General features: G+C 41.9%; 1 protein-coding gene across 1 annotated transcript; it reads left to right on the top strand.

Moving 5' to 3' along the window:
• Nucleotides 1-2,013: 2,013 nt before the first annotated feature.
• LOC308290841 (isocitrate dehydrogenase [NAD] subunit gamma, mitochondrial-like) lies at nucleotides 2,014-7,789 on the top strand (the record flags this gene model as incomplete). The annotated part of the gene is made up of 9 exons (XM_080732753.1): nucleotides 2,014-2,105; nucleotides 2,212-2,327; nucleotides 3,270-3,330; nucleotides 3,614-3,746; nucleotides 4,230-4,363; nucleotides 5,449-5,551; nucleotides 5,784-5,930; nucleotides 6,644-6,799; nucleotides 7,688-7,789. Exons 2-9 carry the CDS (start codon nucleotides 2,294-2,296, stop codon nucleotides 7,787-7,789), a joined length of 870 nt encoding a protein of 289 aa, XP_080588879.1. The 5' UTR covers nucleotides 2,014-2,105; nucleotides 2,212-2,293.
• Between the last annotated feature and the right edge of the window lie 5,224 nt (nucleotides 7,790-13,013).

The raw sequence follows: 13,013 nt of genomic DNA, 5'->3' as shown, positions 1-13,013 counted from the left end.
ACGAATCGATACCGATCGATACACACGCGTCCATTGAACGCGCAGCGCGTCCCCGTATGCAGTCCTCTGTAGAGAGAGTTTAAAGATGACGGGCAGGTCTGTGTTGTCTCTGTCCAGAGTGCTGAAAGCAGCGTCGACCCACTCTTCCAGGGCAGTAAGACTTGTTTACTTTGGTTATTATCAGCTTGATAAACACGCAGGGATCTGTCTATTTTACTATTGTTTTCTAGTTCTGTTGGTTTGTCAGGTTAATTAATTTGCGGCTAAAAAGGATTAGTTGGCTAACTTAGTTAGCCAAGCTAGCATTCATCAAGCCCGTGGTAATGTCGCTGTCCTTTCAGGACCACAAACAAGGTCGATTTGTTGTGAAGTTGATCTTTTTACTTTGACATCTTTTGACATAACTAAGCCGAACGCAATGTAAATGCAAAAATATCGCCTTTTTGTTGACAGGTCCATGCAGAATCTTTCCATTTATTGGGCTTTAACGAACACTTTATATATTCTACCACAGGTGGTTGGTGCAACTTCGTGTCGCCACCAGAGACAAAAGTCCACCTACACCGTGAGTGATCCAAGACAATTCAAGACAACAACAAAAAAGACAAAATACTAATAATAAATACGATAGTTCCCAGATCATGGCTACAGTTCATGCATATGTAATATGTATATGATATATCTACCCTTTCTTCGTTAACTGTGTCTCAGAAAACAGTGAAGGATGAGAGATTTGTAGCAGCCTATACGTTTAAAGATGATGATCACATACATCACTCACTTTGTCAAGTGACCACCCACCTCACCCCACCCTGCCAAACCTACTGTTTTATCCCTCTTAGAACTAGAGAAACAAAAACAAAACAAAAATAGACAGATGCAATTCTGGGAAATTGCAAGTGTGGTTGCCTATTTCTGGATGGCCAAAATGTCACGTGAAGCTTGACCAATCCTCAAGCTTGCACCACTCCTCCATTGAACACAATGGACTTTTGTGTTTTTGGCGTTGACTATAAAATGGTTATGGGGTTTAGCCTATACTCTATAAAGTGTTACTCTATAAAGTTGGAATAGAACAATAGTGTGTTGCCCTATAGGCAACCACACAATTAAAAAAAAGCTGAACCTTCATGTTTAATTAATGCTCTGTGCTGTATCATGTATTGAAGACCAGTGAGTGGATGGCCTTTCTAGCGGTGGTGACACCTAGCATCTCCGGACGGTGATCCGTGTGTGACTTCCTCTTCTCTTTAGACCACTAAACCTTCCCTATTCTCTCTCCTATCCTTGTCCACCCACATCCAGACCATAGTGAGTATCACCACTTTCAAACATAGAGACTATGTTTATATAAAGTTAATCTATGAATAGCTGATAGATATGTTTCATTTAGTTAATAGTAGGCCTGTCCCCGATTAAGGATTTGTATAGTCGAATCTGATTGGCAGTTGACTATATGATTAAATCAGTCTGATTGCATAACATAAATAATGTTATGCAGCATAGACGATCACGGGGGTGGGGGTTTAATGTCTGATTTATATTATACTTGCTTGGTTTCTCCCAAAAAATCATGATATATATCCTTTGTTTACTACAGTATATCAGTCGAATCATGTAAAAAAATATTAAATATTCGACTAAGATAGGTAGTCGACTAAGACTCCCTTGATAGATTAGTTGACTATTCGACTAATCAAGGTCAGGCCTAGTTGATATTAGTCATTAAAATATACTGCTCAAAGAAATGAAGGGAACAAAATGTTCCCTTAATTTATTTGAAATTATTTGAGTATAGTATACTGTAGTACTGCTCAAAGAAAGCTCAAAGAATTAAGTGAACATTTTGTTCCCTTCATTTCTTTGAGCAGTTTTGTAGATAGATAGATAGATAGATAGATAGATAGATAGATAGATAGATAGATGTTATATTACATGTGTGTACATAATGTTTGTGGCAGTGTGTTGTTACATGCACATACCTGAGTGTGTGCCTTTATCTTGCAGCCTCCACCTGCAAAGTATGGAGGCAGACACACTGTCACTCTAATTCCTGGGGATGGAATTGGGCCTGAGCTGGCCAACTATGTTCGTGAGCTGTTCAGGTCAGAAAACACACAATATGACTTTGTATAGCATTATGTGGGTCATTCACTCGGTCACTCACTTCCTCAGTACCAGCTATGAATTGTATCAATGATATATTCTCAGGTTCTGTTGTGTCCCGGTGGATTTTGAGGTGACGAATGTGGACTCCACTCTGGCCACAGAAGATGACATCAACAACGCTATTATGTCTATCAGACGCAATGGAGTAGCCCTCAAAGGTACGTCTTGGTATGTGTAAGAAAGAGGGACAGAGAGAGACAACAGATTGGAAATCTATAGCATTGGTTCTCAAAGTGGGGTCCTTTAGGGATTTCCAGGGGCTCCCCAGCTAATGGACCCTTATGGGTCTGTAACTCAGAGAGTATACAAATGGAACCAAAAGGACCCGTTAGGGTACCATTTGTTCACTCTCAGAGTTAAATTAACGTTGATTTTACAATATAAATTGGGAGTCCCAGAGATAGAAATGTCATTAAATGTGGGTCGGTAGACTAATGCATGGGTCCATGAAATTAAATGGTTGAGAATCAGCGCTAGAGTCATAAAAATCTTCTCTTATATGGGGACCTTTTCAAATAAGGCTAATAAGTATAAAATTCAGGGTACTTGACATGAAAAAGTTTGAGAACCACTGATCTATGGAACATTAAGATTTAATCAAATATGCCAATTTCTGCCCGGCTGCTATGTTGCCCTGCAGGTGAGTTTGTGACACAGTCGCCCTGCAAAGACTCAGCACTCAGCGCCTTCATATTAAAAAGTTCATCATTGGAAGGAAATAGAGACCATGTGCACTTGTATCTTTCTGCATGTGCCTCAAAGGGACGTTATGACACTTTTGAGGTGCATTTCAGTTAATTGTTGATGATTATCATAGTATATTGAAACAACAATAATTATAATTAAACGCATACTGACAGTGATAGGTCCCTTTTCTGTCTGTTTTAGCCCTTCTTTTTATTCCCACAATTTGTGGGAAAGCACCAGCCTAGTGGTCACTATTACATCAACTGGTCTGATATACATCACTGGCCAGATGGCCAAGAATTGTTGCTTGCATGTTGCTCTGAGGCGTCCTACTAGTAATTGTGATAATATCCCTTTAAGAATTCATACGTTTTAGTTCTAGTCTCTCTCTTTTTCTCTCTGTTTTTTTCCAGGTAATATTGAGACCAACCACAACCTGCCTGCCTCCTACTTGTCGAGGAACAACCTACTGCGGTGAGTCCCTAAAGTTTCATTTAATTGTGTCATTGACATTGAACAATGTAACACATAGATTGTAAACAAAGATTGCAAAGGGTAGATATGACTGGAATAGCGTATACAAAGAACTGACTGACAATGACTGTTACAGTACCAATAATCAAAATGTTAGTATCACATTGTGACGTGTTGTGAGCTTGTAGATCTGCTATTTCCACAATTATTACAAATGTTTTATGAAATGTACAGTATGAACATTTCAACATGGAAACAGTGATGACGTTTGTCCACTCCACAGCACCACTCTGGACCTGTATGCCAACGTGATGCACTGCCAGTCTCTGCCAGGCGTGAGGTCTCGCCACAAGAACATTGACATCATCATCATCAGAGAGAACACAGAGGGCGAGTACAGCAACCTGGAGCATGAGGTGTGTGTGTGTGTGTGTGTGTGTGTGTGTGTGTGTGTGTGTGTGTGTGTGTGTGTGTGTGTGTGTGTGTGTGTGTGTGTGTGTGTGTGTGTGTGTGTGTGTGTGCGCGCGCGTGCGTGCGTGCATGCTTGTGTGCGGGTGTCTGGGTTATTGTAGTCAAACGAATACAAAATACAAATTAAAAATAACAAAACCTTTTAAATACATAAGTGAAAGCTGTGCCGGATTTAAGTCCTTTTAAAATAAAATAAAATAAACTAGCCAACCCACTTTAAAAAACGAATAAAAACTAAACTGAAACTGGAAGTAAACTAGTGAAAAATGCAAAACTATAATAACCTTGTTCCTTACTTATCAAGGGGCTGTTTTAAGGTTATGTTGTATGTGATTGAAAATACCTGATTGATTAGCGTGCTCCCAATTCTCCTCCCATGTTCTCTGCCCCCTTTCTCCCCCTCTCTGTCCATCTGTTCCTTTCTACAGAGTGTACCTGGTGTTGTGGAGTCTCTGAAGATTATCACCAGGTCCAAATCTCTGCGTATCGCTGAATACGCCTTTAAAATGGCACGGGAGAAAGGCCGCCGCAGAGTCACAGCCGTCCACAAAGCCAACATCATGTAAGTGTCTCGATTTTCCAAGTCCTGGTTCTGTGTGTGGGTAATGAGATAATGCAGGGGTCTTCAACAGGGGGTCCACCAGGACCCATAGGCGATCCTCAGAGTTACTACAGGGGGTCCTCCAAATCTTTGTGTGATAGAAACCTTTTTATCTCCTGTTTTATATTTGAATCCTAGTGTCCAAATTCTGAGAACTTTAGCAAAAAATAGCAGCTCTACAAGCTCACAACGCCTCACGCTGCGAAGCGTTGTGAGCTTGTAGATTGACTATTTTCGGCAAAGAGCTCTGGTGTAGAGGTGAAAAAGAGCAGACTAAGTACAGAGTGAAAGGTCAAGTTTATTAAGTATTGACGGTTCAAGTGGTTAAATATCTCAAACACCAATTTACATGAATCCAAAATACACTGATGTTTGTGCTGTCAAACAATGAAACGATATGGAATCTATGAAAAGTTTGTGGGGGTCCCTGCTTCATCTCTTTTTCAACTAAGGGGTCCTTGGCCTGAAAACGTTGAAGACCCCTGAGATATTGTATTTAATTATCAATTAATAGGCAGCACAGGCAGGCATAATAAACTTTTACACACATTTAGCCTCATTCACGAAATGTTCTTACAATCATATTTTATCTTCAAACATTAATGCAAGCATTTCCACAAGCTTAATGTGATTCATCATTCTTCTTAGCTAAATGTGTTTGTTGTTACACAAAGCACTCACATCTGCATTTTAGACATTTGTATGTGCCAGAAAACTTGCGCGGCGACACACAATCATTTACCAGTGATACCAAAACAAATAAAAGAAAATAATATGTCTGTTCAATGATGTATAGCTTGTTTTAAAAGTAAGGATGCATAACTGGGCTTATAGACATGAGGCACATTCAAACCATTCTTTATTAATTTTCAAGTTGAAGCATTCAGAGCTGAAATTAATTATGTCTCTTAGTGCATTTGCCATTTCTGATACTGTGACTACAATCTTGTGTGTGTGTGTGTGTGTGTGTGTGTGTGTGTGTGTGTGTGTGTGTGTGTGTGTGTGTGTGTGTGTGTGTGTGTGTGTGTGTGTGTGTGTGTGTGTAGGAAGCTGGCTGATGGCCTCTTTCTGGAGTGCTGTAAGGAGGTTGCAAGTGGTTACACTGACATTGCATTTGACAGCATGATTGTGGATAACACCACCATGCAGGTACTGTATATGTGGCAGTCCACACACTGCTTAATGCCATGGTTTATTTCATTTTGTGACAATTCCATGATTGCACCATTTCATAGTTGTATATCTCTAGTCAAGACATCTTGACTATGTTCTCCAAACTACTGGTTCTCAAAAGCGTTCATGTTTGCATTCATAAGGAAATAATAATAATACAAACAAGAAATACAAATATTTTAAAACTGTGTGCATGTATGCCTGTTAGTTGGTTTCCAAGCCCCAGCAGTTTGATGTGATGGTGATGCCCAACCTGTATGGGAATGTGGTGAGCAATGTGTGTGCCGGTCTAGTGGGCGGACCGGGCCTGGTACCTGGAGCCAACTACGGAGAGGACTATGCTGTGTTTGAAACGGTGAGGGAGAATTCATTCGCATTTTCAGTAATCCTCCGGGTCTGGCTTTAGTCCAGATTGCTTGGAAAAGTCTAACCATAATAATAGTAAACCCCTCATACAGTGTCATACACTTTCCCATAGAAGAACCTCCCCATGTCAAGTCATTTTGCATGTATTTGTATTGCCCTTAATCACTGTTACAGTCTCAAAGGGCTTTACAGGACCAGATTTTAAGGAACAAAACGACATCTCGCCCTTTGTCCCACAGTTGGGGAGAGGAAAATCTCCCAAGTAAAACACTCCAAGGAATGATCACAACACAGGGAACCCTCCCCCTGGGCAGGCAGGCATGCAATAGGTGCCAAATGGGCAATATGCTAATTCTAACCAAATGTACTGTATGTTGCATTTCTACCACAGGGGTTTCTCAATACTTCCTCTTAGGAGTGAAGCAGAAGCGTAGCAGCATTGTACAAAGTATGACGTCAAAGTAGCTAGAGGCCGTCAAATTGCTTTTATCTGCATACATTTCGTCCTCCCTGTGAAACTCTTTGTCAAGTGAAAATAAACGGCTTTGATGTCACACATATCAAAGGACATGTAAAAGGGACTAGAATACACAGAATCGCGAATTGACATAATGATCGAACTGGGCCCACACATGATTCTGTCTTGTCGTGCTGTGATATCTTTCAACCTCTACTCATGTTGTGAACTGCTGCTGCTTGCAGGGCACCAGAAACACCGGGAAGAGCATCGCTAACCGCAACACTGCTAACCCCACGGCCATGCTGCTGGCCTCCTGCCTGCTGCTGGACCACCTCAAGCTGCACGGATACGCAAGCATGATCCGCAGAGCTATCATCTCTACCGTCACTGAGACACAGGTATCTTACTTTTTTGTCCAATGTCTTATCTGTCTGTAGCATGATGTATACTGCTAATTTCAGTGTCGCACACAGAAAATAGCAGATGTACAAGCCCAGTGGCGTAGGGGAGGGTTAGCAAGCGACACGATGCGGGGGGGCCTCCGCGGGGAGGGGCCCTCCGCAGTCCCGACTCACTCACCCACTCACTCACAGACGCAACCTGCCGTTTGTCAATGAGCAATATAGAATATAGTCTATTCTGCATCTAGCTTAAGGCCTCATAGGCCAAAATGTAACATTTTTAACTTAAATCTTTGCTTCTGGGGGTCCCTGGAACAAAATATTTTGCGATGGGGGAGATTCGAAGGTCATAGACTGATCTGATATATAAAGTAAGAATCAACATTTTCCACCTTGTGAATTAATTAACTTATCCCTGCCCATGCAGCTCTGACTGATTCATATTTAGTTGCAACTGATTCATGTCTTAGTTGGAAAACAACTATGGAATATCAACTTTGGCAGTGATGTTATTGTGCTGTGCTGTCAGATATATGTTATGATGTGATCATGGTTGCTGTTACACAGTGTTACAGCGTGCAAAACTCGGAAAACACCACAAATTTTGCTGACATTTCCGCGACATTTCCACGGACAATTCGCGTGCGGGGGGAGGTGTCCATAATCATTTACAAGGGCCCCCCACCCCCTCCTTGCAGGGGGTGGGGCCCCCGCTACTGTACCCCCGCTACAAGCCCACGTTTGAGCTTGTACATCTGAGATGGATTGGCAGCATCAAGGAGCAAAGTACTATGTGATGAAATATGTCACAGGGGCTGCAGAGAATGCATTTGGGGATGATTTATCATGCTGTCCTGTGTGTCGTCCTTACTGCTTTGTCCCCAGCTCCACACGGCTGACCTGGGAGGACAAGGCAGCACAAATGACGTGGTCAAGTTCATCATGAGCACCATCCAGAGCACTGGGCCCCTGACACAGAGCGTCTAGAATGCACACACTCACACACAAGCATGCACGCACGCATGCACGCACGCACGCACACACACACACACACACACACACACACACACACACACACACACACACACACACACACACACACACAGAGCAAGTGTATTAAAGGTATTCTACAATACCTCTCATTACTAACTAACCTATGCAATTTAATCATTAACATAGTGTTAAACTAAGAGCAGACATCTTGATGGCAATACTGATATTCAAGATTGTATATTAATGTAACAGTTTGATAGTGTTGAGTTCTTTAAATATCTATTGAAAACAATTACATAGAAATGCAAATTAACTATGTTGAGAGCTCCACCTGTTGATTATATATCCCTCAATGCCCCAAGTATTTGATGTGAGCAGCGAAAAATATTCATTTTCTGAATATGTGTTGAATTATTAATTCCCAAAGAAGCTAATGCGCCTCTTGTTATGCACCTGTTTCTGTTTCCCCTTTTATTCATTCACCCATTAATTCTGTGTGTATTTCTTCATAATAAACAACATATTTATTCATGGTTTTCTTTCAGGTGTATTGAAATGTAAATTATTTTGTTCAAGTTCCACTTTGAACCACATAACCATTATACTATTGAATGTAACACATTCTGGTCCGTGCACTGAATAAAACCTCTTTATTACCTCTATTTTTGTCATCACTGTCTTGTTCTCACATGTTCCTGCACACATTAACATTGCAATAGCCTAGGTAGACCACCAGGAGGCCACAGTGTCCTCTGTAATAGGGGCAAGTGTCCTGGCAGAAGGGAGAAGTCTGACCCTGAGGTCTCCGGGGCTGCCCCCTTTCCATCAGGGGCTTTCTGACAGAAAGGGAGAGTGTTTTTTGCAGGTCTTTCAGTCCGAGTGTATCAAAAAAGCAACTGAGTTAAGGCAGAGGAGCTTGTGATTGGCTGCGCGGAGGTGACGAAAGTCGGGGGGACGGAGATACACCTAAACCTAACCTTAACCCTAACCTCAGTAAAACTAATGTTGGTGAATGCTAACCTGCCGACGCTGGTGAATTCTATCTAACCTGGTGAAATGCTAACCTGCCGACGCTGGTGAATTCTAACCTGGTGAAATGCTAACCTGCCGACGCTGGTGAATGCTAACCTGTCCTGGTGAATGTTAAACTGGTCGGACCAACGGTGCTTAACCCAGTTGCTTTTTTGATACAATCGGACTGAAAGACCTGCGACACTCTCCCCTGACAGAAAGGAAAGAAAGACTTTCTGATAGAAAGGCTTTCTGCCTTTAGGCATAGTTTTTTTTTTTTTGCAAGGTTAAGGTTAGGTTTAATGTTATGGTTTAGGCATAGTTGCAAAAGCTCAAGGAAGAAGTTGGACCAACACATGATGGAAGTAAGTACAAGGAAGAACTTGGCCACGTCTGTTTTCTTCTGGCAGAAAGCCCTGTGCAGTCAGTGTCCTGTGCTTCTTAGGCCTGTACATATCATTTACAGAATAGCTTCCTGTTTTCAGGGGTCTGAATCTCATATTGTTACATCTTGTGTACTGGTACATAAGAGTAAAACATATTTTTGTGTCTCTTCATTCAGACAATGCAGCAGCAAAGATAATATAACAACACTAATAATGATAAAACTGTAAATAAAATAAAAAATAAAGAGGGTGCAAAAAAAGCAATAGAGTTTTTTGCCTTTACCCCGTCTTTCCCAACAATACTGATTTGGTGTACAGATAGATAGGATAGTTCATATTATGAATAGAATTATATAATCAGAAATAGCCTGCTCTAGACTTCAGAAACATGTTATTGAAATGAGCTGTGTAGCAAAGCTTTAGATCCAAAAGCAGTAAGACAGAAGGATCTTTGAACAGGGTTTTAATTTATTACGGTTTCAGTTTAGTCACTTCTTAAGAGAATGTATACAAATAATTGTGAATCACAGATGAATTCTCAGTCAGAGATAGCATTTCAATCACAATGATCAAAAATACAGCTCTTAAAGTCCATGAAACAAATCCTCAAAAAGAACCCCCGGTGACCAAATCCAAATTGGCAGGCACAACACAGAACACACGGGAGACTGGCGCAGAGGCAAACAGGAAATAATCTGGCAGGGAGCACACAGAAAAACATTAGCTAATTAAAGATTAACAGAAATAGAAATCTTGAAAGATCTCTTTTTTTTGCCCTTATTTTATGCTGATGAGGGCACTACTGAAGGCTTTTTTTATTTTTGACTTATCTTAATTTCTGTTTTTTAATCATCATTTTTATTATTATCATTATTGAAGAATGAATAGATTGACAATTAGGCAGGGCAAAGAATACACCGAATAACAAACAAACACAACTTGCAACCATTCACCCCTCACACAGAGATGTTTGCACATTGTTGTACTTCACTCAGCAGATATGGGAGTTTTTTTTTTATCATAGGTCATGTCTCCATGGGTGGTCATGATCTGTGGGAAGTATGTGTCCCCGATGTCTTGGTACACACACACACACACACACACACACACACACACACACGCGCGCACGCACGCACGCACGCACGCACGCACGCACACACACACACACACACACACACGCACACGCACACTCAGACCCAATTCCTGACAGATTTTTGGAATGTGGATATGGAAGCCCATTTCCACCACTTTTCTCATCACAAAGTTTATAGCTCTGCAGAGGGTTTTTGCTCATAAATGTGTGACAGGATACTGTGAGAACATGACTTGTAATTGTGAGATATAAAGTACCAATTGTGAGAACCCCATTCTGCTTATAGCATCTGAGCCTTGGTATTTTTTGGCAATGTTTTGGCTGTTAAGCCTGAACTTCATGACACCCAGCTGTGTGTGCGTGTGTGCGTGTGTGCGTGCGTGCGTGCGTGCGTGCGTGCGTGCGTGCGTGCGTGCGTGCGTGCGTGCGTGCGTGCGCGCGTGCGTGTGAGAGAGAGAGAGAGAGAGAGAGATAGAGAGAGAGAGAGAGAGAGAGTGCGTGCAGGGGTCACTGGGGCCCCTTCATAATTAGAGGTTCTTCCTAACGAGAGTGTGATCGAGGGGAAATGAACAGATTACTGCATTCTCAGATGTAGAGAGGTTGGGGGGGGGGAGAAGGGGTAAGCCAGAACGCGGGTACAGGGCAAGGGCAGTTGTTAAAGAGTACCCTGATTTTTTTTACTTAAAGGAGTAGTTCACCCCCTAAATGAAATTTGTTCAATTGATTACTCATGCCATGCAGATTTGAGTTCAATAATATTTTTTGTATTTGTCGTATTCCTAAGACACATACATTTGGGTCCCCATCCGGAATCAATGGGGGTAATTTTATTGTAATGAAACTATTGGCTTAGGAACAAATACAAAAAAAAAATGTTGAACTCAAGGCTACATGGCATGAGTAATCAATTGAACATTTTCCATTTTGGGGGTGAACTACTGGGGGTGAACTACTTTTTACTTGCAGCCAATCTGCAAGTAAAAAAATTGTCGCATTGTGAGTGTATAGCCGTAGTATAAAATAGGGCTTAAAGGACAACCTTGTTTTTTACAACAACGTTTCATATTTTAGATTGTAATTAGAGAAAAGAAAAGATGAGTGTTAAAATGTTTTCATTTACTTCTTTTTATCGTTTTAACCAATTTAGCGAGTTTGATTTCAGTGGTTGGGGGCATGCGTGCAAGTGGCTAAGTGTCTTTTTAGACACATCCCCTACATGCACCATATGGTTCCCTTTTATGGTCAGGTGTGATTTATGGGAGCTACCGGTAGTAGTGTTGCTGTAAATAATAAAAAATGTGTCGGCTCATTGTGTCTAAAAAGACATATTTAGCCACTTGCACGCATGTCCCCACCCACTGAAATCAAACTCTCTAAAATGGATAAAACGATAGAAAGAAGTAAATGAAAACATTTTAACACTCATCTTTTCTTATTACAATCTAAAATATGAACCCTTGTTGTAAAAAAAAACAAAGTTGTCCTTTTAAGGAGTAGTTTCCTATATTGATTACTACTCTTGCTATGGAGACTTGAGTTCCTGTTGCATTCCTAAGACAATAATTTGATAACAATAAATTTACCCCCATTGATTTTGGATGGATCCGGAATCAGTGGGGGTGTTAAGAACGTTTCAGTGTTAACCTCATCGTTAGGCATTTTGGCCCATACATGGAGAATTGGAGAACCCGTTTGGCCTAAACATGGAGACTTGGAGAACCCTATGTACAGTATGGAGATATATGGAGAGGACCCCTCATGTCTCAGGGACTGTCGTCATAGACGGCATTGTCACTTGAGACTAGCGTCATAGACAGCATGCATTCCCGGGCCGACATTATAAACCGTACAATGGCAGTGACCGTATAAGGAGTGGTTGCTAAGAGAACGTGTCATGGCCAATTGGCCATGTCACACGTAGAAACCTTGTGTATATAAGCCAGCGTGTCAGGCATGCGGCCAGGAGGCCGAGACGTGGCGGCCGCAGCCGAGGCATTTGTCTGGCAGACGGCCAGGACAGCAAGACGAAGATGGGGTTTATCGAGACCGAAGATATTTTCAACTTAGCAAGATGTGGCAGACATCAGGACTCAGGGAAATCAAACAGTTCCTCTAGGGGTGGCCGGAGCGGAAAGTTGGCTTTCACGGGGCGGCCAGAGTACAAGCTGAGGGATGTAGAGTTTGCAGTTCCTTCCTTCCTCCGATCTAGCAAGGGGTGGCCGGATATGAATCCTCCACGAAGAAACTACCTTCTTCTGGGAGGAATGTGCAGCAAGAAGTCGGTAACGGGGCTGCCAGATGAAAATCATCAGGCCTGGGGCAATACCTGACACACAAGCTTCCGAGGGTGTCTCATCGTCCTAGAACCAAGAAACGTTCTTTGAATTTAACATATTTCCTAAGGAAATATGGGGGCGGCTGTGTTAAGAACGTTTCAGTGTTAACCTCATCGTTAGGCATTTTGGCCCATACATGGAGAATTGGAGAACCCGTTTGGCCTAAACATGGAGACTTGAAGAACCCTATGTACAGTATGGAGATATATGGAGAGGACCCCTCATGTCTCAGGGACTGTCGTCATAGACGGCATTGTCACTTGAGGCTAGCGTCATAGACAGCATGCATTGCCGGGCCGACATTATAAACCGTACAATGGCAATGACCGTATAAGGAGTAGTTGCTAAGAGAACGTGTCATGCCATGTCACACGTAGAACCTTGTGTATATA

This window comes from Nannobrachium achirus (assembly GCF_963921795.1).
Source record: "Nannobrachium achirus genome assembly, chromosome: 9".
Classification (NCBI taxonomy): Eukaryota; Metazoa; Chordata; class Actinopteri; order Myctophiformes; family Myctophidae; genus Nannobrachium; species Nannobrachium achirus.
This window is presented reverse-complemented; position numbering and strand designations above follow the sequence as displayed.